Source organism: Typha angustifolia, chromosome 7, assembly GCF_048772165.1.
Source record: "Typha angustifolia cultivar Huaian chromosome 7, ASM4877216v1, whole genome shotgun sequence".
Taxonomy (NCBI): domain Eukaryota; kingdom Viridiplantae; phylum Streptophyta; class Magnoliopsida; order Poales; family Typhaceae; genus Typha; species Typha angustifolia.
Genome location: NC_133245.1, coordinates 12,955,541 through 12,973,193, shown reverse-complemented (window position 1 = coordinate 12,973,193; position 17,653 = coordinate 12,955,541). Strand labels below are relative to the sequence as shown.

General features: G+C 38.5%; 2 protein-coding genes across 2 annotated transcripts; both read left to right on the top strand.

Annotated features, from left to right (window-relative positions):
- The first annotated feature begins 4,704 nt into the window (after positions 1-4,704).
- Positions 4,705-6,907, top strand: LOC140763910 (E3 ubiquitin-protein ligase WAV3-like). Its single transcript, XM_073102289.1, has 2 exons — positions 4,705-4,935; positions 5,042-6,907. Exons 1-2 carry the CDS (start codon positions 4,921-4,923, stop codon positions 6,764-6,766), a joined length of 1,740 nt encoding a protein of 579 aa, XP_072958390.1. The 5' UTR covers positions 4,705-4,920; the 3' UTR covers positions 6,767-6,907.
- Positions 6,908-11,353: 4,446 nt separating this feature from the next.
- LOC140762736 (E3 ubiquitin-protein ligase WAV3-like) lies at positions 11,354-16,388 on the top strand. Its single transcript, XM_073100663.1, has 2 exons — positions 11,354-11,857; positions 14,042-16,388. The coding sequence occupies exons 1-2, from the start codon at positions 11,615-11,617 to the stop codon at positions 15,944-15,946; spliced, it is 2,148 nt and encodes a 715-aa protein (XP_072956764.1). The 5' UTR covers positions 11,354-11,614; the 3' UTR covers positions 15,947-16,388.
- Positions 16,389-17,653: the final 1,265 nt, after the last annotated feature.

Sequence of the window (17,653 nt, the reverse complement as noted above, 5' to 3'; positions counted from 1 at the left end):
GCCATGCTGATGTTAAGATCTCTGTAGCCATTTTCCGGAGCGGCTGTTTCGATGAAATTATCAAGAATAGAGTTTAAATAGGAATAACAATTCTCATTATTACCAAAATGAGATTTATTTTGAAATAATTATTTTTATAACTATTTTTTTTAAAAAATAAGAGTAATAATTAGAATAAATAGTTTTTGATTTGATATCATGGAATAGACATTAAGGTAAATAAATAGTTGAGTTTAGTAGGTGATATAAGATGCTTAAACTACTGATGGGCCTCAATGTGGTTGACTTCTAGATATCTAGCCCACATTCTGAATCACAATTACCAGTACTTGGTTGAGGACCTGAACAGTCTTTAAAAGATTCATCCAATGGATCTACACAGTGGCAGAGGACCAGAATTCTACTTTACTAAGGCCAAATTTGAGAAAGGGGGAATATTTGTTAATAACATGGTAACTTTTCACAAGCCTACGGACACCAATGTTGCTTGGATTTTTTTGTTCTTTTTTTACAATCTAACCCTAAATCTTTCCGTAACACAGCCGTTTGAATACATCCAACAGTTCACCTAGACTGACCTACAGAAGGTTGGCTCACAGATATATCAATGTTGCGAACTGCTTGCAAAGATATTCATCAAGTTGAGGGGGAAAAAAAGAACATTGCATAGATAACTTGATGCACTATGTCTATGTCATGCTCAAAAGCTTCTCAATCTGAGCGTATCTATAGACAAGAACTATGGAATATTTACCAGTGACTAGCAGCCAAGAAAGTTCCCATGCTCTTGTTGGCTGATCTTGACCTACTTGAGCTCAGATGTAACCAGGCAGGACTGCTTTCTAAAAACAGACAACCAAATGAGAGAAGACCTTCCTTACAACATGGAATATTGCTACACTTTAATTTCATATCAATGTAGATCAATCATATTCTCACAAGTAGAGGAACCTTACCAAGAACAAAGATCATAACTTGAAATCTGACCTTGGACATAGAAAGCAATATTATAGTGAATATTCTATTTTCTATCGTGCATGCATGTTCGAGTTATCCAATCTATATATCGGTGTGAAATAACTTCTTGGTCTAACTTATAATTAGCTAAACAAAATTCATAATGTATTAAATATATTTTTATTTTTTTTCTTCCTGATTGTCTCCTCTTTTCCTTGGCTAGGGATGTTGGGTCTCTCTCTATCTCCAACATCTCCAGTGAGCAACCAATAGGAAGCACATATCCTGACACCAGAGTGGAGTCTACTATGCCCACTCCATAAGAATTTATCTCCACAAAAGAGAGATTAAAATTTATATATAAAAAAAGACTTCCTTTTAAAAGGAAAAGACCCACTTTTTTTGGGTGGGAAAGTGATATTCTCCTCTCCACAAGGGAACATAGATAAGGCACCAAGGACAGCGCTCCCTTTCACCCTCCTTTTGAGAGCACAATATGCTCAATAACCTGCCTGGCATTTATGTGTTTATGTGTTTGTGTGTTTGTGTGAGAGAGGTAAGTGAAAGGAAGGAGATCATAGAGGGAGCTCATGACTGCTTTGGTGGAGAACCATTTGCCAAAAGGGAGGAGCCCACAAAGTTCTCCTCTTTTCCCCTTGGCCTTTGAGAGCTTGGCAGGCTTTTATAGAGCAAGTCAACATAAAAGTTTATTGGCTCAGGCTTTAGAAAGGGAGCTTTACAAAGGATCCCTCTCTTTGAGGGAAGTTGCACAAAGGGATATGGGTACATGGGCTAATGGAACTGATGATTATATAGTAGTGAGCTTTTCTCTCACCTCTCTCTCTCTCTCTCTCTCTCCCTCCCTCTCTCTTTCTCTTATCTCTTTTCTCCTCACTCTATGGTGATGATTAAGCTGGTGAACATCGTGGGAGAGCAAAAGTGGATGACATCAACCTGAGGACCATCAAGTTAGTCCATGCAATGATCTTGAGAGGCTTTACCATCCAGTGACATCTCAAGTATATATGCATGCTGCTTTAGATAGTGGCATTGTAGTTAATTATAAGTCTAAGAAACTCTCAAGCATCAAAAGGACTACCTCTTTAACTGCATAATGGAGCATCATTCCAAAGAAGGTCATGTCCACCATCTCAATTATTTGAATCAAGTGCCTTTCTAAGGTTGTAGTTTATTAGAGCATCTAACCAAGGATGTATGACTTCCAGAAAGGTGACACTAAACAAAAGATCAAGTTTAATTTATATATACGAAGACCCTTTTGCCCATTCATGTACCAGATCAACACAGCTGAGTGAGTAATCTTTTATAAAAGCAAACTTAGTCTAGATTGGCTAGCTAACCTTGGTAGATATCAGGTTTATTAGTGAACTTAGATTGGAGAATTTTCCCTCTTTATTTCTTTAGTTCCCGGCCTCTAATATAGTCAGATTTATGGTAACCATGGGAGTTAAACTATCTTAAACCACTTAATGGATACGGCACATCATAGGACTAAGAACATATGTACACTTCCCATATGTATTCGTGTTCTAATTATTTATTCTAAGCAGTAATTAATCCTTCATTAATTGAATGGCCCACAGAGACAGAGAGGTGCAGGTATTTTTGAAGGCATGTTGACCTCAACTCGAGTTGGGCCCCAGGGAGGATGGTACATAATTACATTGGGAGATGGAACGTGCGGTGCACGTGGGGTTGGCGTTCCCTTCCACGCATCACGATGTCCGCAACGACTAGTTGCCCGAAAAGCTATCAATCATGTGGTTCCGCGAAGGACACCGCGACAAAACCCCGCCAGTGCTGGACAGCGACTTCAGCATCGGTTTGGCCCATTCGTCGCCGACTTCTAACCCCACAGCCGACTAACTCGTCCACTGGTTTCGATTTTGTTGGTTGGAAAGGGTTGGGATCGCAAAAGGTAATTAGAGAAGAGTTGAAAAGGACGAAGGATTGCGTAACGTTCATTGAGAGAGAGAGAGAGTTCTAGAAACCCACGAGGAGGATCACCCACTGCTATAGCTGCTTAAAATATCTTCCGTGAGGCAATTAACCTATGAAGGACGTGGAACCTTCAAGTGGGTAGTTATCCGTTTAATTTTTCTGTTAAAAATAATTGTGTGATTAATTTTATGTGTATTAGTTACTATAAATATGATAAAAGTAATTTTATAAATCACACCCTGTATGGATGTGGATAGCAGGTGGGAGCAAGGCGGGACCAAGCCCATCAACGAACTTGAAACGCGGAGCCAGAGCGATCGGGCTGAATATTCTCTTTTTTTAAGACATCATCATATTGTGCAAGTTAGGTTGCGGTTGTGTTAGCCTTGCTTTGGGCACAGAGAGGCGAGGCCTCACCGGATCAAACATCTCCGAAAGAGATCACTGCTTGCTGATTGCTCATAGATAAAGATTCACTCATATTTTGTGATTCGCATCTCATCTTTGAGGATTTTATGATTTAATATCTTATTTTTGTCCATACTTTTATTTAATATTTTAATATCATCTTGACTAACTAATATTAATTAAATTACTAAGATAAAGTGAGTTGAGATGATAGAAAAAAATTAGAGTAATTTAAATATTCTATAAACTAATAAGTATATTATAATTAGAATTTTTTTTTTTATTGTCACCGTCTAAATTAATCTAGGGTAAAAAAAATAAAAGATCCGATTAGAAAATTCTCAAAAACAAAGTGTGATTTATAAATTTTATAAAATAAAATAATAATAAGAATAGAAGGTCAAAAATAGAGGTTTCTTTATTTCTAATAATTAATCAAATGAAACCTCTATGTTTTATATGAAATCTTTTGCTACATTTTCCAAATCATTACCTGGCTTTTTACCTCTTTATTTACGATGAACAAAACCAGATAATAACCTTCTGCAGAATGGAATGAATGCAATCAATGGAAGCAATGGGAGCCAAAAAGTCTATCCAAACTCCAAAGTGATTCTATTTATATTAAAAACTAAGAAGATATTTGGTCTCTGACACTGTTAAAATTTAATTAAACACACTTACAATATAGTAATGAAAATATGTTTTATATAGATAATAAGCTCATCCTCTTATTATAGACTAACTTGACAAAGAAATTAGATCTTTTAGTATATAAATTAGACAACTAAATCAAGTCACATAATAAAAAATTCTATAATATTTTGATAAACTAAACATCAACTTTAATATCTATAAACCAATTAAATTAGTAGCTTATAAATCTAGACCAAATTTTCTTTAATCCACTAGCTCATAAATAATTTAGTGTTTGGGATAAGTATCAACCCTCTCTAATGGAACTATCAAAACCTGCAAGGAAGGAAAATCTTATATTAATTTTATCATGACAGCAGTAAACCCAATGGAGAATGTATCATCAATTCTAAAAGTTAAAAATTAAAATACAAAATACCCTAATTTGATTTTAAAAATCTAATTTATCCAATACTACTACGGCGTTTTATATTTATAGTTATCTTAACTCATCTAAATAATATAAATAAAGTCTCATAAAATATACATGCGATAATGGGGGTAGACAATAATAAAAAAACAAAAGTTACCGTATTTTTTGATAGATTTGTCTGTCTTTATAGGTCAACGAGATATAAAGTCAAACAAATACAAAATAATGTCAATGGCATCATTTTGAGCAGCTCAACCAATTAAATTGATCAAAAACAAAAGAAAAACTCCAATAGGATTCCTTTGAGTATTTAGTACTGGAATCCAACTCATACAAATTAGACAAATGAAACAGAAGAATAAAACTGAATTAGTCTCTATTGACTTTTCCATCATGCCTTAAACTACACGAGAATATTAATTAATTATCATAGGACTTTATTTATGAAGTGTTTGAAGCAATTCATCTACAAGATTTATTCTATCAAGAGTTAAAAGGCAATAATATTCCATCTCCGATCTACAATGCAGAAGGCCGAGGTAATGAGTTCTAAAATTTGAAGGAAATTTGTGCATTTTTGTTGTTTAATTTTCTCTCTTTTTTTCTTTTTTTTTTTCTTTTTGTTGTTGTTCTTTTAATTTTTAGGGGACTTGCGCTATATGCCTTGGTGCGATATCTCCCGACCGCGGCGAAGCCCTCTTCACCGCCGAGTGCTCCCACACCTTCCATTTCCTCTGCATCTCCGCCAGCGTCAAGCACGGCAACCGCGTCTGCCCGCTCTGTAAGTCCCAATGGAAGCAGCTGCCGTTCGGCGGCTCGTCGTCTTTGTCCTTCGGCCGCCGACTTCCTCCAAGAGATTCGTCTGCTCCTTTCTTCCCTCCTCGGGAGCCCGCCGTCTTCGACGATGACGAAGAGCCGCCCGTCAACCCCCCGCAATCGGATGCGCCTTCTTCCTCTAGCTCTTCTAACCATGGACCCAATGGAACAGTAGAGATGAAGATATACCCAGAATTCACGTCCGTTCCAAAAGCCTCCTCCCAGGAGGATTTTGCAATCTTGATTCATCTATTAGCCCCGAGCGCTGCCTCGCCTGGCTCCGCGGGGCCGGCTCGAGCTCCGTTGGACCTTGTGACCGTCCTCGATGTCAGCGGCAGCATGGCCGGAGGGAAGATCGAGCTCTTGAAGCGCGCCATGTCGTTCGTGATCGAGAACCTCGGCCCGTCCGATCGGCTCTCTGTTATAATCTTCTCCTCCTCGGCGCGCCGGCTCTTCGGGCTGCGCCGCATGTCGGTCGCGGGGCAAGAGCACGCCTTGCACGCCGTGAATTCGCTCTCTGCCAACGGCGGCACCAACATCGCCGACGGCCTCCGCAAGGCCGCGAAGGTGATCGGCGAGAGCCGCTACAGAAACCCAGTCCGGAGCATCATCCTCCTGTCCGACGGGCAGGACACGTGCCGGCATCCGAGCTACGAGTCGCTCGTGCCGACGCCGACGGGAGGCGATGCGATGACGCCCATCCACACCTTCGGATTCGGATCAGATCACGACGCCGCCGCTATGCACTGCATCGCCGAGACGTCTGGTGGGACCTTCTCCTTCGTCGAGGACGAATCCGTCATCCAAGCCGCATTCGCCCAGTGCCTGGGCGGACTGCTCAGCGTCGTGGTTCAAAATATTCTCGTGGGCGTGCAGTGCGTGCACCCGGGAGTGCAACTCACCTCGATGGAATCCGGAAGCTACCAGAGCAGAATCTTCGACGACGGACAACGCGGATCGATCCAAGTCGGCGAGCTCTACGCCGACGAAGAGAGAAGCTTCTTATCGCTCGTCAAAATTCCACCCGTAAAAACTGAGAACGCTATACTGCTAATCAAGGCCAGCTGCTCCTACACCGAAACCGCGACCCAGACTCGCGTCGAATTGAACGAAGAAGAATTGATCATCCAAAGGCCCAAATCCGCAGGCGATCGGAAACTGTCCATCGAGGTCGACAGAGAGAAGCACCGCGTGATGGCGACGAAGGCGATGACGGAGGCGAAGGCGGCGGCGGAGAGTGGGGAGCTGAAGGAGGCGGTGAAGATACTGGAGAAGGAGGCGAAGGCGCTGTCGAGGTCGGCGGCGAGGCGGTCGGGAGACGCGATGTGCGTGGAGCTGGAAGGGGAGTTGAAGGCGATGACGGTGATGATGGCGGACAGGAGGAAGTACGAGAAGAGGGGCAGGGCGTACGCGCTGTCGAACATAAGCTCGCATGCGCAGCAGCGGGCGGTGACCAACATCGGAGGAAGTGGTTTAATGCGTACGGCTTATAAGACGAGGTTCATGGATGAGATGGTGGACCGATCCAGACACTCCTCCGGAAATCAAGAGTAATTAACGAGATGCATCTTAATTCACCCAAATCATTCTGTTTGCTTCTGCCTCCCTTTATTTATTTGCTTCTCTACCTTGTTATTTGATCTTTATACCTTTTGTTTTCTTACAGTGTAAGTGGAATGAAATAAAATTATATTATCTACTAATTATAAAAGATTAATAGATCAATTAATACAAAATAAATAAGCCCTAAACAATCTTCTAGTCTCGCATATATTATATTTGCTCCACCAAGAGTTTGTGGATAGAGAATCCGAATTGAAAGATAAAATATTTATCTCATTTTATTTTTATAGGATCGATCAATCTATTAATTGTGATTATTTTACAACACTCAGAAGAAATAAAAGTCTAACATAATATTTGTTGGATTTTTTACTGGACCATTAAATGCATATGAGTTGGGTCCATTGTGGCCTATTTGATTTACCTAGTAGCTCTAAAATAATTTATATTAAAAAAGGCGGCTTTTAATTAATATATTATATTGAAAATTTGAAAAAAAGAAAAAGAAAAAGGTTGATAATGACTCTATCAGTCTCTTTAACTGTTTATTTGCTGCTATTTTCTGAGTGAAAGATTCTAAATAATTTTATTTGTAAAATTAAATTGGATTTTTACCTTATTATTATTATTATTATCAAGTTTTGGACAAAATAGGTTTGTGCGTAAAAAAATGATAGCATAATAGGTTAGTTTCAAAATTATTTACCTAAATACTTCACTTCCAGTCTACCACATAGGCGTCACATGTGCTTAGTCAAGCAAAATCGTTGACTCTATTAATTACTTCTAAATAATAAATAAATCACTAAATTCTATTAGCTATTTATATGGTTTTATCTAACATGACATCCACTTCAGCTAATAATTACCTAATTGCATCAATAAATGTGAATCTTAACTATTTAGCTACTTTATTTGGTGTACAAACCTAGAAGAGTGGGTGAAATTTTTGCCAATGCTAAGATTTTTATTATAAGATTAGAGAGTTGACACTGCACGGAAAAAAGATAGCTCCGAAGGTATTGTCATTATCCTATATCAATATCCTAAGCATCGCCAAAAGCTCCCAATATGGAGAGGCCCTAGCTATACTTGAAGGTCTAAGAATGATGACAAATTATTCACAATAGAATCCCGGATGGATATTAATTGATTGCCTAGCTATAGTTAAGACTGTTAATGGATACGAGGACAATATAGATTTGACTGTCTACCTATTAGTGTTGGAATGTAAAAGGTGGATTTCGTTATACCCAAAGACTATGGTATATTTCACGAGCCGCGCTAATAATATGCAGACTCACAGTTTAATCAGTTAGTCTTTTCAAGTTTATAAGATTAGAATATGGACTGAATCTACTACCGGTCTTTGATTATAATGCATTTTAAATGAAATACTAAATGTCTAAGGACCTTTATCAAAAAAGAGAAAAAGAAAAAAAAAAACAAGATTAGAGAGTTGACAAGGTCCACTCCTCCCTTTTTAAACCATCCAAATAGGCTTAAACTCAATTATACAGTGAACATAACACATTCATGATCTCATTAATCAATAGGATGATCTTGGCCGTAGAATAAATCTAGAAAGGCCCTCTTCTGGGATTCGAGCTTGAAAGCACTTGTTCATCAAAAGCCCCCTTATGAAAATAAACAAAAAAGCTCAGTCCTATCGTCCTATAGCCTTCATCTTTTCAGTTCCAGTTTTAAAGTCAAAACAAATTCATCTCAATACTATCAAATTTATTCAAATTTCCTGCTCCAATTTGTTGATTTGGCTCAATTCAACAAAATCCCCTCTACTTTTAACCCAAACACAGCTTAATAAGCTTACCAAATCTTCGTCAAATATGTTAAAAATAATTATTATTGTATTTTAATCCGAACCGTGCGTTGGTTAAACACTTAAATTAAAAATAAATAGGGCCAAAATCAATCAAATAATCTTAAAAAAAAAAGGGGTCCCTCTCCTTTCCCACTAACATTATTAGGTTCAATTAGCTGGAAGGAGGGCCACAGGGCACCACCAGGATGATGACACACAGTGTGTAAGGAGGTGGAGCCAAGTTGCATTGCAGGAGGTGGGGTTTGGGCCCAGGAAGCACACATTTGGATGGGACCCAATGTCCAAATAAATTAAGCCAGGGTGGTCAGAATGCCCACTCAATACTCAATGGCTTCGGTGCCCTGAAAGAGACCCTTGGTTACACTGATAACAATCCAATCCACCACTTCGACAACGACGCAAGGATAAGTTCAGCTCTCGCCAACTCCCACCTCTCCTCCTTTTTTTTATTTTAATTTAAAAGAAAATTCAGGGTAATTAGTGGGCAGAGAGGCATTTGGAGTGGCTAAAAAGGACACCAGCTTTGAGTAATAATGGTGTGACATCAAGATTAGAATGTAGTTGAACGAGACACTATTTGGGCAGGCATACTCCCAAACTTATTTATCCCCAATTGCTTTTTAACCCCTAAAACCTAAATTTATGGTGTATTTATGTCTAAAATTATTTTATTATACTTTAAAAAAATTTAAACTAATCTTTATAGTTATGATAAAAATAAGATTGTTAATTTTTCCATCCAAATTAACTGAGTGAATCCAAATTAAAAAAATTAAATTAAATAGAGGGCTGAATTTCCTCGAGTTTTAATTATTTTATGGATAAAAATGCCCTCGTCATCGTATATAACTATTTCTTTCTCCTTAAAAAATACTTATATATATATATTTTATTTTATTATGCCAAATATATAATAGATTTTATTGAATATAAGTTTTTTTTATAAATTTTAATAGTTATATCACATCTAGAAATAATACATATATAGATTAAAGAAAAATTAGATAAAAAACCTTTTGTTTTGCCTGATAAACACAAAGGGTTATTTTAGTTATTTTGGAAGCTTTTTATTAATTTTAATAGAAAAACTGACTGTCACTTTAATTTTAAATATAATAATTAATTTAAAATAGGAGGATAAGTAATTTTGGGCATAAGTACATGAAGGGTATCTATATTTTATTAATACTTTAGTTATAGTATGCAGTAAATTTCAAGCTTTTGCTTGCCACTTTGCCAACCACATGAACCAAGTGGTCCATTTTCTAGGCCTACCTTAGCTACTTGCTGTTATAGGATTTTATTTATTTATTTATCTATTATTTTGACATAATTGGTGTTATAGGATTATTGTACTGACCTGAAATCAACACCTACCGCTCTTTATTAGGATATTTTAATATAATGTAACTCACTTTGGTCTCTAATACAAACTAATGTAGAGCACTCTAAATCTCAAATTTCCTTAGTTTAATTTTTAATTAAGAAGATTTCATGCGGCTATTACATAACTAATTAAAAAAATAAAAGAACTATTTTAGTCTTACTTGAAAATAAATAAATAAATAAATAAAAATGAGTTATATTTCTTATCTGCATTGCTATAAGTGGTGAGAGATATTAGATAGTTAAGAGAGTCGGAGTGACAGTCAGACGGGATAGTGAGAAATCTTATCCATTGATTATTTCTATTTGCATCTCATAGTCATCACTATTAATGTATAAAATGATCTAAGCAATAGTTAAGGCGGGGTCTTAAAACGTAACTAATTCTAATACAAAAATAGCATCGAGATCACGTGCCTCGCACGTGATAATTACTTTACCGGAAGTGCCCTTAATTAAAGCATTAGCAAGTAGTGATGGGCTACGTTATTTAAAAAAGAAAAAAGGGGAGAGGAAAGAAAAACAAAACAAGAGGAAAGAAAGAACAAACGGAGGTCATAACCTATGTGGGTTTATTAAAGGCAGCGCCGTTCAAACAGCTAATCCTCCTTAAATCCCGTGCTGGATTTTATTTTTTCTTTTTCTTTCTTTATTTTTCTTTTTAGCCCCTCGTCTTTTTCCTATTCGACCCATCCCCCCCCCCCCTCTCTCTCTCTCACTCCCCGTCTCTTTCTCTCTCTTCTTTTAATTTTGTAGGGGGTGGGGGGTTGAAATGTTGTGCCCTCGTTTCAGCGACCCGTCTCTCTCTCCCTCTCTTTCTCTCTCCTCCTCCCCTCCCTTTTCGGTTCTGTGGTTTTTTTGGACGACTTCCCGAATCGCACTCCCCTATGCTCCCCTCCACTTTCCTCCCTTAATTACCGAAATACCCTCACTTAGTTTTGACGAAGTTGGGAAACGCGAAACGTGTAGCTAACGTAGAAGTAGATACAACGCTAAAAAGATCTTAAGGTTTAAGCTGACCTTGTTTAAATTTTTTGGACTGAGCTAAGTCTGACTAGAATAAATTTAGCTCATGGATATGACGAAAAGTCTCCGTAGATTAGACTTACTTAGGAAAAATAATTTAATCTAGATTTATTTATTGCGTGGTAATATTACTAACAAGCACACTTACTTATCCATCACATCAATACAGCTAATTTATTCGACGGGAAAAGATAATGTCAACCATAGGAATCGGGAATTAATCCGCGTTTCCCACGTTCACGGGGGTACTTTAGGAAGTCAAACACCCCCAAAGTGGCTCCTTTATTATATAAATAATTTTCGTTCTCATTTTATTCCTCCTCCTCTATCGCCTTCTCCTTCCTCTCCTCTCCTCTCTTCCCGTTTCCCAAAAGGCTGCTACGAAGGTCAAACCGGAACCAAAACAAAATACCGAAAGAGGTCTCTCTAATGGCGGCGTTTCTATAAGAGCTCTATGATCCCCTCTCTGACCCGGCCATTTCTCGGGTTTGTATAACCCCAAAGGTTGGATCCCAAACCCTAACTTCTCAAGTAATCGAAGAAAAATCCCACCTTTGGCCTCTTGGTGAGAGGAGAGAGGGGGGATGGAGGGCGTGTGGAGGCGCGCAAAGAGAGCACTGGGGTTAAACCTATGTGTCTATGTTCCGGCTGCTTTGGACGACGATGACGAGGTGTCCGACGCAGGGAGGTTGTCGGACGCCGCTGTGACGGTGGATTCGACGGCGGAGCTGTTGTCTCCGGTGGATTATAGGGTTCTCATGCCAACTACTCCCACGCCGACCTCCTCTGGTCTCCGGCTTTCGAAAGCCGGGAGCAGATCGTCGAAGGTGACGCCTTCTTCCTTATTCGTACTCGGTTTCCTCTGTTGGTTGTTCTCAGTTTTGGATATCTCTCAGATTAAAGAATATATTTAGACTTTGTTAGTTAGAGTGGTTAAAATTCGTATCTTTATGAAGATTGATGTGGATTGGGTGTTAGTTTGGAACAAAATATGAACTTTCTCTTTTTAATTTCCTCTAACTTTGGGTTCTGGCGCTTTTAGATTGGTGTTAATTTTCTAAGTTACATTTTCCGCTATATTTTTTGTTCTTGCTAACATCTGGAGCTTTATCTTCGCTTGTCCTTTTAAGGGGTTAGATAGTTTTCTGGGAGTTTTTTAGCTGAAATTATTCTATAAAACCCACCTAAATGGTTAGTCATTCTAGTGTGGGTTCTTTTCCCCCTCCATTTGCTTCTCTTTAGCAGCTGTTCTTGTTTTTGTTTCAAACTTATTTTTCATGACTAGTTGACTTCAAGTCCAGGTGGATGCTATGTAAGCTCGCCTAGGAAAATTGCTTTTGAAGATAGTGATTTTTGTTGAATCGCTATCTTGGTGAGCATTTTCTCCAAACCCGTAGTAAGAGAAATAATGTTGCGTTAAGTTGCCGATTCATTCATCGATTTATATCACATCTATTTTTTTTGCTATTTATGCATGTCCAAAATTGCTTGTAGAGAAAGCAATTTATGTTAAATAAAATCGCTAAGTCAGATGGCGAAATTTTGTACATGTTTACAAATTGGCTGATAGGGCATTCACGTGGACTAGAAGTCATATAATCTCGTAAATAAGTTTGAAACTCGCTCACTTGGGTACAATGTTTGGTGAGCAGACTTAAAATAATAAAAAACTCATCTATTGACTCTTCGATTGTGGACTTCCTTTTGTGGGAGATAATGTGCAATAGTCTCTATCAGGAGCAGTGCCATTTGGGCCATTAGGTAAAGGGAAAGCTTCAAATGCACACTAATTTTTTAGGCCTCCTTGGAAATGATAGTCACATATTTGGTTAGCTAACACCTCTCTTTCATGCCAACTTATATGTTTTCCTTCTCCGATCATGTGCCTGTTGACCATTATGCCAAATATTCTGAGAATAAGCTTCTAATGAATTCAATAGGTAATGATGTTGAAGTAAATGAGTCAAACTTTTCCAAAATAAGCACATTACACGGAAGATTATGTAGATAATATATTAATCTAGACAAGAAGTTGGTAAAGACAATATCTTCACTCTTTTTTAGTTATGCTATGGCCTTTTGCAAAAAGAAATTTGAACCAGAGATATTACTATGCTTGAATTGGTCAATGGAAAACCATTTTGATTGGATGGTAAGGCATCTACAGTTGACACCGGAGGAGACTTTACAAATTGGACAGCAGTCCAACTGTTGTGATTTGCCATTATCACCATCCATGATCCACAAGTTATACTGTTGACTGGTTTTCTTGTTTGACTAGTGGCAACAAGTTGGATGCATACCAGGTTTTTTTCTTTTTAGGAAAACAGTCATGAGTACAAAAGATTCCAAATAAGTACTGCATTATATGCTTTTGTGTTTATCGATTTGGTATGAGCTACTAGATTGAAATCATTTGACCTTTTGAAATTAATCATTCATATTTTAATGGATCACTTTGTTTTACTTGAATAACCAAATAATGATCCTTCTATTGACCCTTTCTTTTGCTGCTGCGTTGTTCTTTTATCTCATTTTTGTTTATTATTCTTCAGCTGATACTAATTTATGCTGTTAATATGTTTGAGGATGTAATGGAAGAATCTGTTGATAATCATATTTGACAGGTGGCATATAAGTTGAATATGGCTCACATGGTTTATCCTAGTTTTTATTAGATCAAGTCATCAACTAGTGATTTGCCTATCAGATTTTGCAATTAGCAATCATGGTCATACCCTTCCCAATTAAATATAACAAATCAGTAGAGAACTGTAAAAGTATTGAAATAGTTGGTATTCTTGGACATGGAACTAGCATAATTTATTGACCATCATGTTATGATGATTGTTTGAATGCTTTGTGCTTTTATATGTTACAATGTGGTGAGACACTGCTTGGCAATTTACCTTTCAGCAAACTGTGTATAAACTTATTATTCATTGCAAGCTACTTGGTACTTCTGAATACTGGTTTTCCTGATGTTGCTTCTTTGTACCCTTCACTTTCAGAGGACATGCACCATCTGCCTTGGTACCATGAAGGCCGGGCATGGTCATGCTCTCTTTACTGCAGAGTGCTCCCACACGTTCCATTTCCAATGCATCTCCTCAAATGTGAAGTATGGCAACTTTGTGTGCCCTGTTTGCCGGGCCAAGTGGAAAGAGATACCTTTCCGTTGCCCTCCATCATCTGACTCTGCTCATGGAAGAGCTAGAGTAAACCCAGATAACTGGCCACGGGAAGATGGTCATATGACTGTTTTACGCCGACTTCCTCGTGTAGACTCTGCAAACCGGCAGCACAACCTTCCTCTCTTCCACACTTCTGAGCCAAGGGTTTTCAATGATGATGAACCTATACATTCACACTCTGGGGCTGCTAAAGAAATCCCACATGCATGTGTTAAAACAGTGGAGATCAAGACATTCCCAGAATTTTCTGCCATCCCACGATCATCCTCCCAAGAGGGTTTTGGTATCCTGATCCATCTGAAAGCCCCTCATGCTAGCTCAAAGCAGATATCTGGCAGGACCCATAATGCAAGCTCGACTGGCTCACAAACTTCACGTGCTCCTGTAGACCTTGTCACTGTGCTTGACGTAAGTGGCAGCATGGCAGGCACCAAGTTAGCACTTCTGAAGCGTGCCATGGGGTTTGTAATTCAAAATCTTGGACCATCTGATCGCCTTTCTGTCATCGCTTTCTCGTCGACGGCACGCCGGCTCTTCTCTCTTTGTCGGATGACAGATTCTGGTCGACAACAGGCCTTGCAAGCTGTTAATTCATTGGTTGCCAGTGGTGGGACCAACATTGCCGACGGCCTTAGGAAAGGCGCCAAGGTGGTCGAGGATCGCAGGCAGAAGAATCCGGTCTGCAGCATCATTCTTCTCTCAGATGGGCAGGATACATACACCATCTCCACGAGTGGGAATGGAGCCCAACCAGACTATATGTCACTTGTACCATCCTCTGTACTCAGTGGCACAGCCCATCAGATACCTATCCATACCTTTGGTTTTGGCACAGACCATGACTCTGTTGCGATGCATTCCATCGCTGAGGCATCTGCTGGGACCTTTTCTTTTATTGAGGCTGAGGGTGTGATTCAGGATGCATTTGCTCAGTGCATCGGTGGGCTTCTAAGTGTGGTTGCTCAAGAGATGCGAGTGGGTGTGGATTGTCTACATCCTGGAGTGCGTCTTTCTTCCATCAAATCAGGCAGCTATTCAAGTCAAGTGTCTGGTGATGGACGAAATGGATTAATTGAAGTTGGTGACCTTTATGCAGATGAAGAGAGGGATTTTCTGGTTTCCATAGAAGTTCCTCGATCCTGTGAAGAGACTAGGCTGCTGAAAGTTAGATGTGACTATGTAGATCCAGTGACAAATGAGACTGTCAAGCGGCAAGGTGAAGAAGTGACAATTCAGAGGCCAGAGTTTGCTATTGCTCAGACAATGTCGATAGAGGTCGACCGTGAGAGGAATCGCGTCCAGGCTGCAGATGCTATGGCAGCTGCAAGAGCTGCTGCTGAGAGGGGTGCACTCTCTGAGGCTGTGTCTATACTTGAGGGTCGTCGTGGAATACTATCAGAATCCCTTGCTGGCAAGTCTGGTGATCGTTTATGCTTGGCTCTGGATGCAGAGCTGAGGGAGATGCAGGAAAGGATGGTAAATCGGCAAAGATATGAAGCATCTGGGAGGGCATATGTGCTCTCAGGACTGAGTTCACATTCCTGGCAGAGGGCAACAGCACGCGGGGACTCGACGGACAGTACTAGTCTTGTTCATTTGTATCAGACACCAACCATGGTTGACATGATACAGCGCTCGCAGACGCTGTGCCCTTCTCCTCGAGGTCCACGTCCGCCAGTCCGTCCGACAAAGTCCTTCTCAGGACAGCTGCAGCCGAGATGATACAGTCCTGTCATTTCTTGCAGAAGTTCAATGGGAAAAGGGGTAGACACAATTGACCCAGTTTTTTGTTGTTTTTCTTTAACTTTGTTTAGTACCTATCTTCTTTTTTTTTCTTCTTGTTTGAGTTGGGGTGGTAGTATACTGGAGAAGGTGAGAGGGCTTAGAAGAGTATACATTGTGGGGGTTAGGGTGAATGAATAAATCTGGAGAGGGGGATAAACATGGAGGGGAGGTAAATGGTATAATGGTTTCATGTGGGGAAAAGGTGTAGGTATCAGCTTCTTTATTTTCCTAAACTCTTCTTGTTTTTGGTGATGTACATAAGAGAAGGTTTCCCTTGAGAAAGGGTGGTATAAAGGTTGTAATCTATGGAAATTTTTTTGGGGGTGCATTCTCTTGGATTCTGTGTTATAAATATCCATTCTTGCCTAGTTTCGGATCGACTTTTAGTTGTTTCAGAATTAAGATTTTTCTTCTGCTCTGTTAGGGAATAATACAGCAATTCCGCGATTATCTTTCATTTATTTCAATGAGATTATATTACAATGTGAATGGACTTGAACAATTCAAAAGTTTTAGATCTATTTCTCTTCAAAGATGAGTTGCATTTCTTGGGTTATTCTTTCTTTTTTTGTTTTCTTTTCCTTTCTGGATTCTTGATCGATTAACTATTCTAGAGGTCAGTCACAGGAGTCTTATTTCTCAGCACTGCTAGACTTATACATGCTTTATAAGTAGATGGGGGATTAACATAGACTGAAACAGGATGCTGCTGCTAGTGCCAGGGAGACATATACTTGATGAAACTTGATGCTAGCCATATTCATCCTTCATTAGTTTTTATATTTTATTAACATGTTGACGTTTGGCTTGGTTGTAAAACAAAGATATGGGGTGATAATTACTTCGAATAAAGTACAATGATCTAGTTCCTTATGCCTAATTTAGTGCTGCTCTTATTGAGAGCCAATAAACAAACAGTTTGGTAGTTATTTATGAATATGAATTGATTTATATCCTAATCTATTTCTCTAATCGCACACTAGATCGCCAGTTGCTAGTTGGCCAAATGCACTACTTTTTCTTTCTTCTTCTATATAGAATTAACCTCTTAAATTATTAAAAAAATTTCTCACACCACAATGGTGTTAATCGAAAACACTCAAATAATTATTTTACTCTTAGTTTTTCTCTTTTCCTTTTGTGTGAAATAAAAATAAAATGATTCCTATAGAATCTAAAATCAATCATGCCACACTTTCCAATTAAAATTTTAACAGCTAATAATAGAAGGGGCATCTAGAGATTTTTTATAGTTCTTTTTGATAAAAGTCGGTAGACTAATAATATTATTAGCTTCCAACAATCGATTACAACTTGATAGGGCAAGGAAAACAGAGATACAACAATAGATATAAACTCCATACTCAGTTGAGAAAGAATAATAAAAGATGGAGAGTCTACGACAACTCTAAAAATAATCCTTTTATTTAGCTAATTACGGTAGCAAAACGAATGAATAAATAGACGTAAAACTAATAAGAGGCTTTTCAAGGTATATATGTAAAAAAAATTAATTTAAAAATAATAGATATGTTATATACTAAATACTTCTTTTAAAATTTTAGTACTAAAATACGATCAGGATATAGAATGTAATAATTAAATATTAAAAATAATTATGTAATTTTGTAAAAAAGTTGACTT